The sequence below is a fragment of the Leucoraja erinacea genome, chromosome 32 (genome assembly GCF_028641065.1).
Source record: "Leucoraja erinacea ecotype New England chromosome 32, Leri_hhj_1, whole genome shotgun sequence".
Classification (NCBI taxonomy): Eukaryota; Metazoa; Chordata; class Chondrichthyes; order Rajiformes; family Rajidae; genus Leucoraja; species Leucoraja erinaceus.
The window spans coordinates 3,568,841-3,591,162 of record NC_073408.1 but is presented as its reverse complement, the minus strand read 5'-3'; the positions used below and the strand labels follow the sequence as shown (position 1 = coordinate 3,591,162).

At 52.0% G+C, this 22,322-nt stretch overlaps 1 protein-coding gene across 2 annotated transcripts in view; it reads right to left on the bottom strand.

Annotated features, from left to right (window-relative positions):
* bcl9l (bcl9 like) overlaps positions 1-22,322 on the bottom strand; it is a 130,644-nt gene that overhangs the window by 1,406 nt on the left and 106,916 nt on the right. For both annotated transcript variants that reach the window (XM_055660574.1, XM_055660576.1), the window contains exons 4-9: positions 15,894-16,276; positions 13,937-14,056; positions 11,037-11,247; positions 9,727-9,826; positions 5,998-8,308; positions 1,116-1,331 (exon numbers count right to left, since the gene is read on the bottom strand). In XM_055660574.1, the coding sequence (XP_055516549.1) occupies positions 1,116-1,331; positions 5,998-8,308; positions 9,727-9,826; positions 11,037-11,247; positions 13,937-14,056; positions 15,894-16,276 (3,341 nt within the window). The remainder of the gene's footprint in view (positions 1-1,115; positions 1,332-5,997; positions 8,309-9,726; positions 9,827-11,036; positions 11,248-13,936; positions 14,057-15,893; positions 16,277-22,322) is intronic.

Genomic DNA, 22,322 nt, shown 5'->3' with positions numbered 1-22,322 from the left:
ACAACTTATAGGACAGGCGACTAGATACTTAATCAGGTTGATCGAAGCATCATCAAGAGAGAGTCATGAGTGCTTTAATGTCATGTGTCCCAGATAGAACAATGACATTCTTACTCGCTGCAGCACAACAGACTATGTGGACACCACAGACCCTCTAGCGAGCAAGATAGCCCACTCGACGAAAAAGACGCAGTACGGTCATGGGCAGATTCACGGGTAATTTTCGGCCCCATTTCCGTAACCGGCTTCCGTCTCGGCACCAAAGATCCCGTAGCGGAGCAAAGATACTAGTGCGGAGACGGAAGCCGGTTACGGAAACATCCTCGTAAAAATAAAAAGTTCTTTGGGAAAAATCTTCTCCTCATTTTCAGAATTTTAATTTATTAACACAAACTGTTCCCCTGCAACGTTGATTACACTGCGAGTCGGGTCGGGTCGGGTCGGGTCGGGTTACGGAAATGGATGAACAAAAGGCCCACGTTCCGCTCCGTTGCGTACTACACATCAGCCCATTGCATTTAGCAGGAGTGGTCTATCTTGCTCCGCTATAGGGTCTTTGGTGAACACAGTACACTGTAACCAATGTCATAAACATAGGAAGGAGAAGTACAAGTAAAGCCACAGTGAGGAGGGATTCAGTTATTCAGGTCTAAGATAGCATGAAATATCCATGAGGGAAGAAGTGCCTGGGACATCGCACTGACTTCAGGCCCATATTTATCATGGTCCAATGTTAATGGCAGAGATGGTTTGGATACATATCATTTCCATTTGTGTACAAAGGGGCAGATTTCTAACATCACCTCCATGAAGCACAATATTGGCCAAGATGAACTGAGAGCTGCACTTGTGTACGAGAGATGCTTTCACAAGCTTATGGGTAACAGGAGCAGAATTAGGTCATTCATCCCATCACGTCTACTCCGCCATTCACTCATTCCCCTCTCAACCCCATTCTCCTGCCTTCTCCCCCCCTGACCCCTGTACTAATCACAAATCTGTCAATCTCCGCCTTGAATATATCCATTGACTTGGCCTCCACCGCCGTCTGTGGCAACGAATCCTACAGATTCACCGCCCTCTGCTTTGGAAGCACAAGTTCTCTGTTCACTCACCAGAGGGCTGGATCATGGACATTGACCTCTCTGGGGCCAGCTCGTCATCGGAAGTGGCGATGGTCTTAATCGCATCGTGGTAGAGCGGCGTGGAGCTCGGCATGGCGTACTTGGACATCTGGGACATCATCAGCGACAGGGGGTTCTGCGAGGGCGTTGAATCCGGAGAGTTGTACGGTAATCCGGGGCCGGGGCGCGAGGCGGAGACGATGGGGCCTGTTCAATGTGGACAGAGGGCAAAGAAAAACAGCTCTCAATAATGGTCCGATCTGATGAACCCATTCACTATTCAAGAGTGATCGTGACATGCCTCACACATACAAAGGCCAGGACCCAGGGCTACGCTCCTTCACTTGAACTGTGGATACTCAACGGATAGATTTACACTGGAACTGACTGGGGTCAACACACAGTGACCAACATTGGGGTACAGTTACACACACACACACACACACTCATTCACACACACATATACACACACACACACACACACCCACACACACACACACACACACACACACACACACACACACACACACACACACACACACACACACACACACACACACACCCACACACACACACACACACAACCACACACACCCCCACACACAAACACACACACACACACACACACCAACAAACATTGGGGTACAGTTCCACACACACACACTGGGGGGGTTCCACACACACACACACACACACACACCACCCACATTGGGGTACAGTTACACACACACACACCAACCAACATTGGGGTACAGGTCCACACAACACACACACACACACACACACACACACACACACACACACACACACACACACACACACACACACACACACACACACACACACACACACACACACACACACACACACACACACACACACACACACACACACACACACACACACACACACACACACACACAACACAGGTCACACACACACACACACACACACACACACATTGGGGTACACACACACACACACCAACCAACATTGGGGTACAGTTACACACACACACACCAACCAACATTGGGGTACAGTTCACACACACACACACACACACACACACACACACACACACACACACACACACACACACACACACACACACACACACACACACACACACACACACACACACACACACACACACACACACACACACACACACACACACACACACACACACACCACACACACACCACCAACCAACCAACCAACACAGGGGTGCAGTTTCACCAGGGCCAGGCACTATCTGGAGGACAGTTGTACCTGCCACTCCTGGACAATCTAAGCCATTTGTGAAAACCTTGAATAGTTTTATGACTTCAATCTGCAAGTCTGTCTGAAGCTGCTGGAAGAAGTGAGCGTTTCCAAGAGCCACTGTGGGCCCAGGTTGGGTTTCCTGGGTGTGACCGACACTGACAAATTCTGAAGCTGGCCACGTCATGAAATGAAATACTCCAGCCGTCCTCAGATAAGGGGAGTAACTCAGCAGGACCTTCACCACCTCACATCTAAACTCTCATTGAAGTCACAACAAACGTGCCTGCTGATGAAAGATCTCAATTGCACAGCACCAGGATGCAGTTGGGTCGGAGCAAGTTTGTGGAGATGGAAGAGATAGTGCGAGTGAGGGTGAGGTGACTGATCGTACAACTCTCAGCAAGCAGCACGTTCGTTGATCAAAGCTGTCAAGTGGCACCTTCTCATCCATCGTCTCCACGCCGAGGCTGAGCTTAGATTCTCCAAGATCTCATCACAGCCTTCGTCCAAATCTGGACCAATGACTTAATTCTGGAGGTGAGATGGCAGTGACGACTATATTTGATCCATAGCCTGCTCTGTCTTGACTAAATGCTCACTCAGATACCTTTTAAATGCTGTGTGTGCTTGAACCTGCCTCCACCATGCGTTCTATATTCCAACCATTCTCAACCCCCTGGACCAGTGGCTTTAACCTATGGGGGTCGTTTGGGGCTTTGCCGGCAGTCATTGAAGGGGACACAAAGAATGTATCAATTTGTCGAGCCCATGTTTAGGAACCTAACAAAGGTACATACCACATACAGTCTTCAAGAAGGAACTGCAGATGCTGGAAGATCGAGGGTACACAAAAATGCTGGAGAAACTCACCGGGTGCAGCAGCATCTATGGAGCGAAGGAAATAGGCGACGTTTCGGGCCGAGACCCTTCTTCAGACACAACCTGACCCCAAACGTCACCTATTCCTGATCTCCAGAGATGCTGACCCTCTGAGTTACTCCAGCTTTTTGTGTCTTATCTTCGGTTTAAAGCAGCATCTGCACATTCTCTACCCCCCCAACTTTAAACCTGTGCTGCCCTCTACACACTACGTTAAACGATGCCCTCTACTTCTAGAGCCTTTTCTGCCCCGCATAGTTTTGTCAATCAGGTGCACCTCAGTCTCCTCCACTCAAGAAAAGCAAACACCATCTCTCCAGTATCTCTTCCAATCAAATGCCCCATCGCAGTTACAGTGTAGTGAACTTCCTCTGCACCTTCCGCAGTGCTGTAACATTCTTCCAAAACTGCACGGTATTCCAAATCTGGCCCAACCGACCAATGTTTAATAAGCTATACTCTAACCCCCCTCCTCCTCTTGTAACCTATGAATGCAAGCACCGCCAACACCTCAGGACACAATGGTGGCACAGCGGTAGAGTTGCTGCCTTGCAGCGCCAGAGACCCGGGTTGGATCCTGACTGTGGGTGCTGTCTGTATTGACTTTGTACCTTCTCCCCGTGACCGCATGGGTTTTCTCCGGGAGATCTTCGGTTTCCTCCGGCACTCCAAAGGTGCAAGTGTAAATTGTCCCTAGCGTGTGAAGGATATGTGTGAAGTGGTGAGTCTGTGGAATACTCTGCCTCAGAGGGCGGTGGAGGCGGGTTCTCTGGATGCTTTCAAGAGAGAGCTCGATAGGGCTCTTAAAGATAGCAGAGTCAGGGGATATGGGGAGAAGGCAGGAACGGGGTACTGATTGGGGAGGATCAGCCATTGAATGGCGGTGCTGGCTCGAAGGGCCAAATGGCCTACTCCTGCACCTATTGTCTATCGTCTATTGATTTGGCGAATTTGCGGGCGATCGCTGGTCGGTACGGGATGGGTGGGCTGAAGGGCGATGTATCTCTAAACACGAGTGCTGGAGGAACTCAGCGGTCCAGGCAGCATCTCGGGAGAAGATGGATAGATGACGTCTCGGATAGGGACCCTTCTGCACATTGACGGTTGTGGGCCTGAAGGATTATGAATAGGTTTACTGTGGAAACTTATCTGAAGCTGTTGATGCAGAGTCCCAGCACCAAGGCTGCAGGGTGGACCACGGGCTTAGGCCGTGGCAGGGGGGCACCCTCTAGTGGGAAGAGCTGCAAACTGACCACAACTTATGATCAAGACACAAACTCAGCAATCTCTGACCGTCTGATAGCAGGAGTAGTGTGGCTGTGCCCCTGATCATCTCCACCCTCACTGGACAGTAGATAAACAGCTATCTGATTTGAGGAAGGACATTCTTGCTATTGAGGGAGCCCAGCGTAGGTTTACAAGGTTAATTCCCGGGATGGCGGGACTGTCATATGCTGAGAGAATGGAGCAGCTGGGCTTGTACACTCTGGAGTTTAGAAGGATGAGAGGATATCTCATTGAAACATATAAGATTGTTCAGGGCTTGGACACGCTAGAGGCAGGAAACATGTTCCCGATGTTGGGGGAGTCCAGAACCAGGGGCCACACAGTTTAAGAATAAGGAGTAAGCCATTTAGAACGGAGACGAGGAAACACTTTTTCTCACAGGGTGGTGAGTCTGTGGAATTCTCTGCTTCAGGAGGCAGGTTATCTTGATGCTTTCAAGAGAGAGCTAGATAGGGCTCTTAAAAATAGCAGAGTCAGGGGATATGGGGAGAAGGCAGGAACGGGGTACTGATTGGGGATGATCAGCCATGATCACATTGAATGGCGGTGCTGGCTCGAAGGGCCGAATGGCCTACTCCTGCACCTATTGTCAATTGTCTATTTCCCTCCTGGGATAAATACTGTCGTATTGTATCTTATTGTATTAATAAGATAAATGACTTTAACCAGAAAGAGTCGGGATTGCGGAAATGCTGATTCATAATCAGTGCCTGCCCTGCAGAGCAGAGGGTGGCATTAACGGATAAACAAGACGAGGCAAGCTGTGCGATGTAACACGCTGCACCCACCCTGCTGATGTGGCTGGTGACAGAGTCAGGCAGCACCCGCACAGGCCTTTCAGCCCATTGAGTCCATGCTCAACATGACCTGACCATCAACAAACCATCAACACAAATCCCACACTAATCCCATTTTATTCACCTCCTCCCAGCATCTACCCCACCCAAATATTAGGGGGCGACTAATAATTGGGGGGGGGGCTAGTGCACCCATAGGGTGGTCACATGGAGAACGTGCAAACTCCACACAGACTGCAATTGAGAACCTCGAGGATTGAACCTCGGCCACCAGAGATGTGAGGCAGCAGCTCCATTAGCTGCCATTCCTGGTGTCGGAAGTGAATTAAGGGGCTGTCCCACTATGCGAGCTCATTCCAAGAGTTCTCCCGAGTTTCCCCTGATTCGAACTCGGAGATTTACAGTAATGGCCGCTCGTCGGTACTCGGGGCTCTCGTGGACATTTTTTAACACGTTGAAAAATCTTCACGAGTTACCGCATTTCCCGAGTTCCTGCCGTTAGCGTTACGAGCCGCTAAGAGACGTCCCGAGCTCCGACGTACATTCTGCGTGCTTGCCACGAGTTAAGATTTTTTTTTTAAACTCGGGAGAGCTCTTGGGTAAACTCGTACGGTGGGACGTGCATTGAGAGCAAACGGTCTCACCTTGCTCAATGTTCCCCAGAGGGGTTGAAGAGTTCAGGCTCATGGGCTGTTTACCCTGACTGATGACAGGGCTCGGGAGGGTGTTCTTGGGCGACGAGCTCCACCCCGGCGAGGCGACGGACATCGACGGCGACTTTAGCCGACTGGGCGAGCTCGCTGGGGAGCGAACGGGAAGCGCCGAGCTCAGCACCTGGGGGGACTTGATGGGGCCCGAGGCGTTGGAGGACGTCAGGCTGGCCAGCTGAGATGGTGTCTGAGGAGACTTGAGATTGGCAGAGGGGGAACTGACAAGAGGGGAGTGAACCTGGCTGATGGTCGGTGACTTGAGGTGACCCATGTTGGGGGAATTCATCTGGTTGATGTTGATGGTGAGGTCTGAAGGTCTTCGGCCCAAGCCCCGTTGGGACACTGGAAGCATGGCAGCCACATTGCCGTGGTTGCTGGATTGGTTTGAAGTCGGCGCCATGTGCATGTGGCTGAGCCTGGCTGTGTTACCCATGCTACTCACGGCCATGGGCCCCCCCTGCTCAGGGCTGAACATCTCCCCAGGGTTCCCCATGCTGTTCACTTCCTGAGACATATTGGAATACTGCCCCTGGCCTCCGGGGAAGCCCTGCTGCCCGTGATTTGGGAACGGCGACTGCATCAGCATCTTCTGAGGGTCACCCAGCATCCCGCTACCGTTCTGAGCTCGGACGCGGGCTATCTCCTCCGCGGTCAACACCTGGTGGGACATCATCTCCTGCGCCCGCATCTTCTGCGACATCATCATCTGCTGCTGAGGCGTCATCTGGACGTTGAGGTTCATGTTCATGTTCATATTTACATTCATGTTCATGTTGACGTTGCCGGGGCCCATTGACGGGTCCATGTCACGCACAGGTCCTGCCTGCCCCAGGGGGGGGCTCAACATTCCCCTCGGCCCCACAAAGTCCAGACCCATGGGGTTCCCACTCACGTTGTCCCCAGGTCCAGGGAACATCCCTGAGATGGCCCCTGGCTCCATCTGTCTCTGCGCCTGCAACATTCGCTCCATCTCCATCCCTTGGCTCATGGTGTTGGCGTTACTCATGTTCAGCGGGCGCTGCATGCTCATCGATCTCTTGTCCATCAGCTGCTGCCTCAACAACTCCTCCCTGGCCCTCGGGTTCATAAACCTCTCGGGGTCACCCTGTCCTGGGTGGTAGGGCATGCCTCCTTGGGGGAAGTTCCCCCCCCCACTCCCCATCGGTGGCATGTCGTCCGGCCAGGCCATCCCGGGCCGCACAGTCCTTTGCATTGGATTCATGGCGCCCAGAGCTTCCATCGGTATGTTCTGCATGGCCCCGTACCCGCCCACCCGCTGCATCTGGCTGTTGGGGAAGCGCGGGCCGGAGAAGGGGGCGGTGCCTCGGGGCTGCATGGGATCGGGAACGTCCATGGGGCCCGCGAACCTGTTGCCCATACCCGAGGGCCATTGGTCCCCGGCTTTGCTGTGGTAGGGAGGGGGGGGCCCCCGTACTATCATGCCCCCCATGGGCCTCTGCATCATCATCTCCTGCATCGTCCGTTGTTGAACCACCGCCTGCTCCTGTTTCCTCCTCTTCTCTTCGTAGAAGTCCTCCTGAAGCTTCCTCCAGGCCACCTGCTCTGGGGTCAGGTTGTCCTGGTTGACGGGATTCATCATCATGGTCACCTGTTGCCCCATTGGGTCGTGTTGCATTACCTCCTGATGGTGCATCGCCTCTTGCTCCATGTTTGGCCCATCCACCCCCAACGCCTGTGCTTGGGAAATCATCGACTGCAGAGGCTCCTCCGGCTTCTTCATGACCTGTTGTCCATCCCCTTGGCCGTTGGGGCCACAGTTGCCCTTCATGGAGAATTCGCCCTCGCTGCTGCGCAACAAGAGCCTCTCGATGTCCCTCAGCGTCTGTAAGGAACGCTCCCTGTGCTCGAGTTGTTCCTTGGACAACCCCTCCGTGTTGGGGTGGATGTTCATGACCAGCGAACCGTTGTCGTTGGGATTGTTGGCCTCCACGCCGCCGCCATTGGCCGGGTCGACCGGCGCCCCCTGGTGGGGGTTGGCGGGCGCGTTGCCGACGTTGGGGTGACCGCCCCCCGGCTGGTTGCCGGCCCCGCCGTTGCTCTCCATCGGTTTGGAGCCCATGTCCGAGAGCAGGGGTTCGAGTCCGGCTCCCCCCTCCTGCGGCATCGAGCTGGGGGGCTGCAAGCACTGCTGACCCTGCTGTTGGGGCTGGGGGGTGCGAGACGGGGGCCTGTTCCGGGACAGCTGCTCCTGCAGCCCAGACCCTTTCTGGGCGGCATGGGAGGCCTGAGGGTGAGAGGAAGGGAAAGAAGAGAAGTGAGATGGCTGGAGGGGCAAGGTATCATGCTATAGCTGGATGTCACAGACCAGTTGCAGGGCAGTCTGAACCGCAAAATAAAATTACGAGAAGCATAGAGATATTAGCGGCATTGATAAGGTGGACAGTCAGAATGTATTTCCCCAGGCTGGGTATATCCAACATTAGACAGCATAGCTAGAGAGGTGGGAGGGAGAATATTTATACCCCCTGCAAAGCCAAATTAGGGAAAGTATGGGAAGCAAATTCCCTTCAAACCCCTTTCCCTGCATCTCATAGAAGTTATAGAATATGGCTTTACAAGGTTAATTCCTGGGATGGTGGGACTGTCATATGCTGAGGGAATGGAGCAGCTGGGCTTGTACACTCTGGTGTTTAGAAGGATGAGAGGGTATCTCATTGAAACATATAAGATTGTTAAGGGTTTGGACGCACTTGAGGCAGGAAACATGTTCCCGGTGTTGGGGGAGTCCAGAACCAGGGGCCACACACAGTTTAAGAATAAGGGGCCGGCCATTTAGAACGGAGACGAGGAAACACTTTTTCTCACAGAGAGTGGCGAGTCTGTGGAATTCTCTGCCTGGAGGCGGGTTCTCTGGATGCTTTCAGAGAGAGCTAGATAGGGCTCTTAAAAATAGAAATACCGTCTGCAGGGGGGTGCAAATTACACCCGCCAATTGGCCGCGGAAATCCCATGAGGTCGAGATCTAGGTGCCACGTTATCAGGGGAATGTGTGCGCGGTGTGGGGGGGTGGGGTGGGAGGGATTTCAAGTAACATTGTCCAGATTAAGGGAAGGGCCATGTCATCAGCTGCTGGGAGACGAAAATGCTGGAGAAACTCAGCTGGTGCGGCAGCATCTCGACTCTTGGGTCTCGACCCAAGACGTCGCCTATTCCTTCGCTCCCTAGATGCTGCCTCACCCGCTGAGTTCCTCCAGCATTTTTGTCTACCTTCGATTTTTCCAGCATCTGCAGTTCTTTCTTAAACCCCCTGTCCCACTGTCCGAGTTCATTCCAAGAGTTCTCCCGAGTTTGCCCTGATTCGAACTCGGGAGATTTACGGTAATGGCCACTCGTCGGTACTCGGGGCTCTCGTGGACATTTTTCATCGTGTTGAAAAATCTTCACGAGTCTTCCCGTGCTTACCTGCCGTTAGCGAGTCTTCCCGAGTACCTGCTGTTAGCGCTAAGAGACGTCCCCGAGCTCCGACGTACCCGCTACGTTCATTCTCCGTGCTTACCACGAGTTTGATTTTTTTTTTAAACTCGGGAGAGAATGAACTCGCACAGTGGGACGGGTGGTGGACCTGTATTTGAACTGTGAGGGTTTGACGTGCAAAGCTGAAGTGCTGCATAAAGTGAGGGTGCGCTGGGATTTGGAACTCACCTTCTGATTGTACACCTGATCCAGTTTTGTGCGAGGAACATTGTGCGTGTGATACGCCACGATGGAATCTGACCGACCCTGGATCACAGCCTCTGCAGCCCTGCCATCCAACACAGTCAGAAACACCGTCAGCAACATCAATGCAACGTCCAACCCCCTTGCCCCATACACGTCCCCCCTCCCTCAATGAACCCGCCATTGACCGCATCCCTACTTACCCCCCCCCCCACATAGACTCCCTCCCATCCCCCGGTGTAGCTTCCCTCCCGACACTTGGAAAGATAGAACATAAGTGCAGGCCATTCGGCCCTTCGAGCCAGCACCACGATTCAATGTGATCATGGCTGATCATCCCCAATCAGTGCCCCGTTCCTGCTTTTTTGCCCCCCCCCCCCCCCCCCCATCCCTTGACTCCGTAAGCCCCAGGAGCTAAATCTCACTTATATTCCCTCTTCCTTCTGCATTCTTCCATTCCCAGGATCTAGTGGTGAAACACAGAGCCAAAGGCACCTCCACTGGAGCCAGCTTGTGGGAGTGGCACTGAAATAGAGTGGGGGCATTCCCCATCGCCTCCACACCAGGACCCTGCCCTTACTCCCACATCCCTAGAGCCTTTGTTGCTTCGCCACTGTACGGCAAATACAATTCCTCGTCCGTGACAAAACATACGTGGCTAATAAAGTATGATTATGGTTTTGTTCCCCTCAGTTTGGGTTGCATTGCACCCATCTGTTTCGTTACGTTTAGAGATACAGCACGGAAACAGGCCCAACGGGTCTGTGTCGACCGGCAATCACCCCGTACGCTAACACCATCCGACACACACGCACACACACTAGTGGCAATTTACAATCTTTTTCCGAAGCCAATTAACCTACAAACCTGCACGTCTTTGGGAGGTGGGAGGAACCCGGGGCACCCGGAGGAAACCCACGTGGTCACGGGGAGAACGTGCAAACTCCGCACGGACAGCACCCGTAGAACCCGGGTCTGCGGTGCTGTGAGGCGGCGACTCTACTGCCGAGCCACCGTGTTCACTTTCTCCACGGCCACCCAGCTTTGGATGTTGCACGCTCCGGTACTTCACCGTGCTTTCCCTCGCTTCTGGAGTTACTCTGAAGGAACAAAGCAACTTCTTCCATTGTCGACCTCAGCCTCAGTTCAACTGTGCTCGAGCTACCCGGGAGTTCACAAGTGATCGGAGCAGAATTAGGCCATTCGGCACGGCTGATCTACCCCTCCCTCCTAGCCCCATAACGCCCGCACTAATCATCTTGTCGGGTTGTTCCGCGCCCGTTCGGGACACTCACATGTTGGCCAGGTTGGTGGTGAAGACGTACACAAACTGGGACGGTGGTTTGCTGGGGTTCCGTGGGTTTGCGGTGTCGGGGCGCAGGCAGGACCCGCCTGCGGGGTTGTGAGGAACGCTGGCCGGCGCACTCTCGCTGACTGTGGGCAGGGGGTTGGAGCTGGGGGAGGGTTGGACAGCCCCCGAGAGAGCCGCCTCCACCACAGTGCAATCTGCGCCAGAGATAGAGGGGAAAAAAACAGTCAATCCCACCCTTGGCGTTCCTCGCGGGCCGCTGCTTCCCCGTTCGATCTCGCCGTTCCCCCCCCCCCCCCCCCCCCCGCCCTCTGGACTCAAACCCTGGAACCACGGCATGAAGCAAGGAACAGCTGAAGGAAGCAGAGAGCAGAAGGTGGCGCGCGGGAAGGCACTGCAGACAAAGATAGGCACAAAATCTCAGCGGGTCAGGCAGCATCTCCAGAGAGAAGGAATGGGTGACGTTTCGGGTTTGAGACCCTTCTACAGACTGTATGGTGTAGGGGGTAAACACAGAGGTAGGAGCAGGAGGGTGGGGCGGGCGGGGGAGGGGGGTGATCACACATAACCAAGGTATGTTAATATCACAGTTTAAGAATAAGGGGTAGGCCATTTAGGACTTTTTAGAGTTGTGAATCTGTGGAATTCTCTGCCACAGAAGGCAGTGGAGGCCAATTCACTGGATGTTTTCAGGAGAGAGTTAGATTTAGCTCTTAGGGCTAACGGAATCAAGGGATAATGGGGAGAAAGCAGGAACGGGGATACTGATTTTGGATGATCAGCCATGCTGTGGCAGTGCTGGCACGAAGGGCCGAATGGCCTACTCCTCCACCTATTCCTTCGCTCCATAGATGCTGCCTCACCCGCTGAGTTTCTCCGGCATTTTTGTCCACCTTCAATAAGTAATAGGGGGGGGGGTAAAACGGAGGGACTGTAGGCTGGGACAAAGGGAGGGGAGGGGAGGATAGGGTAGTTGCGGAGAAGATGTCATGGAAACATAGAAACATAGACAATAGGTGCAGGAGTAGGCCATTCGGCCATTCGATATGATCATGGCTGATCATCCAACTCAGTATCCTGTACCTGCCTTCTCTCCATACCCCCTGATCCCTTTAGCCACAAGGGCCACATCTAACTCCCTCAAAGGGAAGTTAAGGAAGTTTGGGAAGTTAAGACACAAAAATCTGGGACAGGCGGCATCTCTGGAGAGAAGGAATGGGTCGAGAACCTTCACATTCACAGCCTGCTTTAAAGATTTTCTTGAAGAGTCTCCGATACAGTGAATGGCCACCAGATGGCGGTACAGACTGGGGCTCGCCAAAACGTTACAGAGTGATACAGCGTGAAAACAGGCCCTTCGGCCCAACTTGCCCAAACTCACCACCCTCCATCTACGCATTTGGCCCACGTCCCTCTGTCTACGTAACTGTCTGATTGCTTCTAAGTTACCACAATAGACAATAGACAATAGGTGCAGGAGTAGGCCATTCGGCCCTTTGAGCCAGCACCGCCATTCAGTGTGATCATGGCTGATCATCCCAAATCAGTACCCCATTACTGCCTTCTCCCCATATCCCCCTGACTCCGCTATCTGTAAGAGCCCTATCTAGCTCTCTCTTGAAAGTATCCAGAGAACCAGCCTCCACCGCCCTCTGAGGCAGAGAATTCCACAGACTCACCACTCTCTGTGTGAGAAAAAGTGTTTCCTCGTCTCCGTTCTAAATGGCTTCCTCCTTATTCTTAAACTGTGGCCCCTGGTTCTGTTCAACATCGGGAACTTGTTTCCTGCCTATAGCATGTCCAAACCCTTAATAATCTTATATGTTTCAATAAGATCCACTCTCATCCTTCTAAATTCCAGAGTGTACAAGCCCAACCGCTCCATTCTCTCAGCATATGACAGTCCCGCCATCCTGGGAATTAACTTTGTGAAGCTGGAACGTTTGTGGCTGGAACATTTTCCTTAAAAATACATGGCGGGCACTGGGGCTTTGTGCCACCAAACACACACCCCCCGCAAAGACCGCTGGAAACATCAGGTTCCCAAAAATAAACCTTTCTGGGGTTGGAATCGACGGAAAATCTCAAAATGAAGACTGACATTTTTTTGGGCGGCTGGAACACAACGAGGAGACTCAGAGCAAAGGAGAGAAACAGAACAGAGACAAATGTGGACTCTGGTCCAACTCCTGATTAATTTTACCCCTCGTGTGTCTCGGTGTCTCCTTCCCCTCGACCAACAATGAACTTCCTTGATAACTGTCTCCTTTGATCTGTCCTTTTCACACCTCACATGCTCTTTGTAGCCTTTCATGTCTCTAGTTCCCCTCTCTCCCCTGACTCTCAGTCTGATGAAGGGTCTCGACCCACGGGTTCTCTCCAGCGATGCTGCCCGTCCCGCTGAGTTTCTCCAGCATTTTGTGTTCATAATTTCATAAGTGATAGGAGCAGAATCAATCCATTCGGCCCATCAAGTCTACTCCGCCATTTAATCATGGCTGATCTATCTCTCCCTCCTAACCCCATTCTCCTGGCTTCTCCCCATAACCCCTGACACCCGTACTAATCAATAAGCTGTTTATCTCTGCCTTAAACATGCCCATTGACTTGGCCTCCACAGCCTGGTGTGGCAATGAATTTCACAGATTCACCACCCTCCGACTAAAGACTTCCCTTCTCATCTCCTTCTCCTTCTTAATTGTGAGGCTGCGACCTCTGGTCCTAGACTCTCCCACTAGTGGAAAAATCCACTCTATCCGGTGTGTAGTCCACTGGTTTACACTGAAGATAAAAGACACTGGAGTAACTCAGCGGGACAGGCAGTTCTGGTTCTTAAGTGAATGTTTTCCACAAGGCGTTCGCCCGCTCTGTCCGTGGGTTACTTACTGAGCGCCGCCACTCTGGGTTTATCCTCGTCTTCGCTGTCCGGTCCCGAGTACCACTCGTCCCCGCTGTAGGGCTGCTTGCGTTCCAGAACACAGCGCCGCTTGCTCCGTGGGGGGCCATCTACTCACAGAAAAGCACCAATAACAAACACACCATCACATGCTGGGGGTTGTCCGCATCACAGGATCATGTTACACGCGCACACACACATGCACACACACACACACACGCACACACACACACACGTGCACACATACACACACACACACACATGGACACACACACACACACACACGTGCACACACACACACGTGCACACATACACACACGTGCACACGATCGCGCACACACACAGACGCAGATTCACATAGACACAAAAACACTGAGGCACACACGCACACACACAGACGCAAAGACACACACACACACACACACACACACACACACACACACACACACACACACACACACACACACACACAGACGCACACACACACACACACACACACACACACACACACACACACAAACACACACACACACACACACACACACACACACACACACACACCCACACACACACACACACACACACACACACACACACACACACACACACACACAAACACACAAACACACACACACAGCAAAATGAGTCCCGTATTTGTGACGAGGAGCCATCTGCTCCAAGTTTAAACACATCTTCACGGAGACACATCAAAGCTTCTATAACCAATAGGCCGTGTGAACTGCCACAGAACCACTGGACTGGGAGTAAATGAGAGCTCAGTGCTGTAGGACTAGGACACCAGGACTATAGGACAACATTCTGCAAGAAACAAGGGCTGTCCATATGAGCTGTGGAGTTGGAGGTGATTGGGGGATTCGGAATGAACGGGGCAATGGGTTTGAGGAGCATATTGGTGAGTGCAAGCAGCCGGACGGAGCCATTAGGAATGGGCACAGTGGTGCAGCGGTTGGGTTGTTGTCATCGAGCCCCAGAGACCCCGGTTCGATCCTGACATGGGGTGCTGTCTATATGGAGTTTGTCTATTCTCCCAGTGGCCGTGTGGCTTTCCACCGTGATCTCCTGTTCTCCAAAGACATGGAAGTTTTGTAGGTTAATTGGCATCGGTAAAATTGTAAATTGTCCCTAGCGTGTGTGGAAGAGTGTTAGTGTGCGGGAATCGCTGGTCGGCGCGGACTCAGTGGGCTGAAGGGCCCGCTAAACTGGAACGGTGAGCATCCTTGTCCGGTGGGACACGAGATGAGCGGATAGTATTTTGGTTGTCGCATGCAGTCACAATTTTCTTATTCATCCATTGCTGCAACTGCAAAGTGTATCAAATTTAAAGCAGAGGTCGAGAGGTTCTTGATTAGTCAGGACGTCAAAGGTGACGGGGAGAAGGCAAACAAGAGGACATGACTTCAGAATTAAGGGACAGAAGTTTAGGGGTAATATGAGGGGGAACTTCTTTACGCAGAGAGTGGTAGCGGTGTGGAATGAGCTTCCAGTGGAAGTGGTGGAGGCAGGTTCATTGGTATCATTTAAAAATAAATTGGATAGGCATATGGATGAGAAGGGAATGGAGGGTTATGGTATGAGTGCAGGCAGGTGGGACTAAGGGGAAAAAAATTTGTTCGGCACGGACTTGTAGGGCCGAGATGGCCTGTTTCCGTGCTGTAATTGTTATATGGTTATATGGTTATAAGGCAGGAGAAGGGGGTTGAGAGGGAAAAATAGATCAGCCATGATTGAATGGCAGAGTCGACTCGATGGGATTAATGGCCTAAGTCTGTTCCCCATCCCCCATCCTTTCCACTTGTCACTTTAATTCCATATTTCATGTAGTTTTTGTGTTTTTATGTATTTATGATAGTTGGCAGATAAATGCAGTGTCGCCCCGGACTGGACTGTGCCTGACGGGCTGCAGCTGGTGATGGCCACCACACTCACCTTTGGACTCTGTGTCATTGACCGACGTGCCTGGGTCCCGCTGGTCTCCGGAATCCACCGAGATACTCCGCTCTCGCTTCACCTTCCCTTTCAAAGCTCCGAGGTTGGGGGGCACCGAGTTCTGGGAGCCCTTCAGCCCAGAGTTGCCGGGGGAGATCTGGCTCGACTTGCCGCCGTGGCTGCCGGCTCCCGTGGCCTTCGAGCCCAGGCCGCCGGGCGTTCCTTGGCTGGCGTTGGGAGCTGGGGCATTGCTGTTGACCGGCTTGCCGTGGTTGGGCAGCTTTGTGTCCGGGTGCATTTGATTGCTCGCGGCCTTTGGCGACGGCACTGGTGGGATCCGGATTTCTGTCTCGTGCTTTATTTTCAGACTGTTTTCGGAAAACCTGGAAGGACAGAAGTTCCAAAAAAAAGTTTAATTTAATGAAATATTAATTGCCGTTTTCCCATCGCCGCGAGAATTAACAAACCCGTTTCTTCCTATCAAATGCCATTTCCGGTCAAAGCACGGGTTTAGTTTAGTTTTAGAGATACAGCGTGGAAACAGGCCCTTCGGCCCATCGAGTCCCGTGCCGATCAGCGATCCCCGCTCACTAACACTATCCTACACACACTAGGGACAATTTACGGTGGCACAGCGGTAGAGTTGCTGCCTTACAGCAAAATGCAGCACCAGAGACCCGGGTTCGATCCCGACTACGGGTGCTGTCTGTGCGGAGTCTGTATGTTCTCCCCATGACCCGCGTGGGTTTTATCTGAGATCTTCGGTTTCCTCCCACACTCCAAAGGCGTACAGGTTTGTAGATTACACAAAATTGCTGGAGAAACTCAGCGGGTGCAGCAGCATCTATGGAGCGAAGGTTCAGTCTGAAGAAGGGTTTCGGCCCGAAACGTTGCCTATTTCCTTCGCTCCATAGATGCTGCTGCACCCGCTGAATTTCTCCAGCAATTTTGTGTACCTTCGATTTTCCAGCATCTGCAGTTCCTTCTTGAACAGGTTTGTAGATTAATTGGCTTGATAAAAAAATGTTAATTTGTCCAAGTTGGCGATATGCCGAGTACTGCCCTGCCGACTACAAAACTCAGAAGGTACAATTTTACCGAAGCCAATTAACCTACAAACCTGCCCGTCTTTGGAGTGTGGGAGGAAACTGGAGCACCCGGGGCAAAGCCACACAGGTCACAGGGCAAACATACAGACTCTGCACAGACAGCACCCGTAGTCAGGATCGAACCTGGGTCTCTGGCGCTGTAAGGCAGCAACTCTACCGCTGCACCACCGTGCCACCTGACTTGCACGGTTAGTTGAAGAGCCACATCGCTTGCAAAAGTCACAATTTACAAGCGGCACCAGGACACCAAGTGAGTTCACAGACTGAGGTTGCCTGGCAGTAGAGGAAATGGTGACCACTTAGCCTGGAGGCTGCTGCTCTGTTTAAAATGCGATTATATTTGATGTGGTTCTGCAGGGATTTATACATATCAGCTGTGGTCGAGTTGGCGGTGGATTCTTCTCATCCGATGGTTCTCGGTTCAATCCCCATCCCAGATTTGTGGGCACAAAAATGTTGGCTGGAATGCTGCAGATACCAGGGGTCTGTTTTGTTGGACTCGTCTCTTACAGCAGAGAGATTAAACCACAGTCCCATCAGGTGGAAGTAGAGGGTTGTAAGGGGCCATTTGGAAGCATTGGGAGATTCTCCTGTTGCTCTGGTCGATGACTGTCATCTAATTACTGCTTAAAGAATCAGATTATCACACAGTAGGTTGTTGGAGCTGGGCTTGTACACTCTGGAGTTTAGAAGGATGAGAGGGAATCTCATCGAAACATACAAGATTATTAAGGGCTTGGGCATGCTAGAGGCAGGAAACATGTTCCCGATGTTGGGGGAGTCCAGAACCAGGGGCCACACAGTTTAAGAATAAGGAGTAAGCCATTTAGAACGGAGACGAGGAAACACTTTTTCTCACAGAGAGTGGTGAGTCTGTGGAATTCTCTGCCTCATTTAGTGAAAAGCAAAAAAAAAGTACAGATGCTGTAAATCCGAAGTTAATGCTGGTCAGTCACAATCTGTGTCCAGTTCAGGTCAAACCCTCAGCTGTCAGAACCCAATGAAAGATCCTCAGCCTGAAATAAGTCATCAGTAATAGGAGCAGAGTCACTCCATCGAGTCTACTCCGCCATTCAATCATGGCTGATCTATCTCTGCCTCCAAGTCCCAATTCTCTTGCCTTCTCCCCGTAACCCCTGACACCCAAACGCTAAAGGGCCTGTCCCACCTGGCGATTTTTTTCCGCCGATTGCCGGCGACATATCAGTGTCGCCAAAAGATTTTGAACATTTCAAAATCCAGATGCGACAAATAAAATGTCGCGACACTTGAAAACACACGGTGCGTCAATACATCATCACGCCGCGAATTGTTCCGTGACCAGATACGTCAGTCAACGATGCCTGCAGTCGCCGAAAATAATCGCCAAGTGGGACAGGCCCTTAACTCTGACACCCTCTCCAACCTGCTGAATATTTCCGGCACTTAATTTAAAAGGTATCATTTATTTTTGGGTGACGTTTCGGGTCAAGACCCTTCTTTCAGACTGAAGAAGAGTCTCGACACGAAACATCATCCATCCAGAGATGCTGCCGGTCCCGCTGAGTTACTCTGGCATTTTCGTGTCCATCTTCAAATGACGTCACGCGCTCCAGACGGCAGTGCGGTCGTATGAAGTCGCACGGGACCGTCGCGCCTCAACGTGACCACGAGGTCGCGTAATTAGCGTGCAAAGGACACGTAAGTGGGACAGGGACTTGAGAGTCACAGTTGGCAGAGTACACCTGGCCAGTCCCCATGGACATCTGCGCAGGAAGGAACTGCAGATGCTGGTTTAAACTGAAGATAGTCACAAAATGCTGGAGTAACTCAGCGGGACAGGCAGCATCTCGGGAGAAAGGAACAGGTGATGCTTCAGGTCGAGATCCATCTTTGGACCAAGAGTCAGGGGCCAGACTCTGACTGAAGAAGGGTCTTAACCTGAAACATCTGCTATTCCTTTTCTCCGGAGATGCTGCCTGACCCGCTGAGTTACTCCAGCGTTTTGTACCTGTCATGGGAACCTGGGTCGGGCACTCATGTCTCCAATTGTCACACCAGGCCTGTGCACAACTGGGCCATCTGCACATGCACCTGATAAGTAGATAACAGCTGGTCAACTGACTTGGGGGGGCTAACTGCGAACAGCTGGCTGCTGCCAACCAGGATACAGAGCTAATAACATCTGCCATGGGGGGCACCTGACCAAGTCTCACTTGCACCCCACACCTGCACAGTGCACACCTGGCCAGTGTGGTACCTGCACTATACAGCCCACTGCCCCGTCTCACACACACACGCCTCCTCTCCCCCCTAAACATCTCGCACCCACACTGATCCAACAGTCAACAGTTCAGGGAACAAATCAAAATCTCCAACTCACACAAAACTACAAGTTATTCTGCAATTATGAGCGGCCAGGATGAGGGGGGGGGGAACTTTTGGCAACTGTCTGATTAACGTTGATACGAGAACTCACTTGACCTCTCGAACAGCCTTTTGTTGTACAAAGCTCCGGAGACTTCAGTTACTCACCCAGCAGTGTTTGCCCTGCAGCCCGGTAAGGCAGGCTTCACCAACGTACAGCACTAACGTCACTCGTCCCTCCAGCATTGGCCTGCCGTGCCACACTAGGTGGGCAACAGCACTGCAAGCACTCGCAGTGCTACTAGCCAGCCGCCTGCTCCCTCCCCTGTCCTCACACCTACATTGCTTCCTCCCCTCAACTTCAAACAAAATCATGAGTCATGCTTGAAACCACAGCCTGTTGCTACACGATTTATCTGTGTGGAATTCAGCTCCTGGACCCTTGCTCTTAATCTCATGCGTAAACAAAGGACCTCGTTGGCTTTTTTTTTACTCTTGCTCGCTGGCACGCTGACGTTCTGACATACAGCCTCCTCATCCACTGCTCGGTGAACCGCAAGGATCCCACCCTCGTGTACAGGCTGAACTTGGCGGAACTAAACACCACCACCGTACCCTGACCAAAATCAGACACAAACGTGAAATAAAAGTTAATTTTGGAACTTTTGAGGGCGGCACAGAGTTGCTGCCTCACAGCGCCAGGGACCCAGGTTCCATCCCGACGATGGTGCCGTCTGTACAGATTTGTACGTTCTCCTCGTGACCGCGTGGGTTTTCTCCGGGCGCTCCGGTTTCCTCCCACACACAGGGTTTTTAGATTAATTGGCTTTGGTAAAATTGTAAATTGTCCCTGACTGGGCAGGATAGCACTAGCATGGACTCGGTGGGCCGAAGGGCCTGTTTCCACACTTCATCTCTAAAGTGTAAAACTGTACTCGTTCCATTCAACAGTTTAGAAATCGCTACTCATAAGCATCTAATGGAAGGGTGCAAAACTGTGACTGTACAGACCAGGGGAATAGGAGCGACCAGTTGATCAGCAAGACCACGTGATAATCAGTAGATCACTGCTCCTTCAAAGGCGGACTCGTGCAGCCAGAGAGAGCCAGGGACTCGCCTTAGATCAGTGAGGTGCATACAGGTGAGGCACTTTGTTCAGAATGCAATCGACTGACACGAGAATAATGAACCAAACAAATAAAGGAATAATTCAGTGTGTGCGGGCCACAACGTTTGAGGTGGCGGGGGTCGACATTCTTTCAGTACTGGAGGAAATTGCCGAGTTGAGATAAGGTCCACACTTGGCAACCCTGAGATTACACGACATCTCAGGATTTGAAGCAGAATTAAACTGAATAACGTTTTCGCTGGAACCAATGGCAGAGGATGAAATATCTGGACTCCTGGTCATCCAGAGACGCTGCCTGACTCTCTGGATTACTCCAGCACTTTGTGTCCTATTGTGTAAACCAGCATCTGCAGTTTCCAGTGTAGTGGGCAATAGGGTTAGAAAGGAGATTTGAGTTACGAGGTACTGCAGATGCTGGGATTTGGAGCGAAAGGGCGAGCTGCTGGTTTGGGCAGCAAGTGGACAGTCGATGACGAGACCCTTCGCCAGGACCAGATATACAATTGGGTGGCCCAGCGGTAGAGTTGCTGCCTTACCGGGCCGGAGACCCAGGTTCAATCCTGACTATGGGTGCCGTCTGTACGGAGTTTGTACGTTCTCCCCGCGACCGCGTGGGCTTTCTCCGGGTGCTCCGGTTTCCTCCCGCACTCCAAATTCAGGTATGTAGGTCAATTGGCGTTGGTAATTGTACAATTGTCCCTAGTGTGAAGGATGGTGCCAGTGTAAGGGGGTGATCGCTGGTCTATCATGGCTCGATGGGCCGAACGACCCGTTTCCAACACTGTATTCTTAAACTAAACTAAACTAAATCGCGGAATGGGTCTGTTATTCACAGACAGTGCAGACAACGCTATGTAACAGTTGAACATCTAGAGCAAAGAGCCTCTAGCGGAGCAAGATGGGCCACTCGACGAAAAAGACGTAGTACGGTCATGGGCAGATTCACGGGTAATTTTCGGCCCCATTTCCGTAACCGGCTTCCGTCTCCGCACCAAAGATCCCGTAGCGGAGCAAAGATACTAGTGCGGAGACGGAAGCCGGTTACGGAAACATCCTCGTAAAAATAAAAGTTATTTGGGAAAAATCTTCTCGTCATTTTCAGAATTATAATTTATTAACACAAACTGTTCCCCCGCAACGTTGATTACACTGCGGGTCGGGTCGGGTCGGGTCGGGTCGGGTACGGAAATGGATGAAAAAAAGGCCCACGTTCCGCTCCGTTGCGTACTACACGTCAGCCCATTGCATTTAGCAGGAGTGGTCTATCTTGCTCCGCTATAGGATCTTTGATCTAGAGTCTGACTGGCCACCGAGTGAAGCTTCTACTGCGACCCGGAATGAGTCATTTACTCACCTCAACCCCTTAGATGCCCGAGTACACATTGGGGGCGAGTGACAGGAGAGAATATCAAGGGACAAGAAAAGTCCCCGCCTGCTTGCTTGCTTGTCAATGGGGGTGTTGAGACAGGGTCAATGAATTTCAGAGGGAAATTCACTTCTCACTTCTCAGCCACCCTCCCACGGCCAACCTTCCAGTAACCCTCTCCTTGCCTCCCCCGACCCAGCAAGTTCACGTTCAGCCGTACACTAGCCTTGTTGGACAGGGCCAATACTAGCCTCTGAAGAAGGGTCTCGACCCGAAACTTCACCCGTTCCTTTTGTCCAGAGATGCTGCCTGTCCAGCTGAGCTGATACACAACGGTGCTGATCGGAAGAGGCTGTGACATGCCCTCCACTGGAAGTAATTTAACATTGTTGGCATGTCCAACCTACTACATTGAAAGAAATGCTAACGCAAAGAGCTGGAGTAACTCTGTGGGTCAAGGCAGCAACTGTGGGGAACAT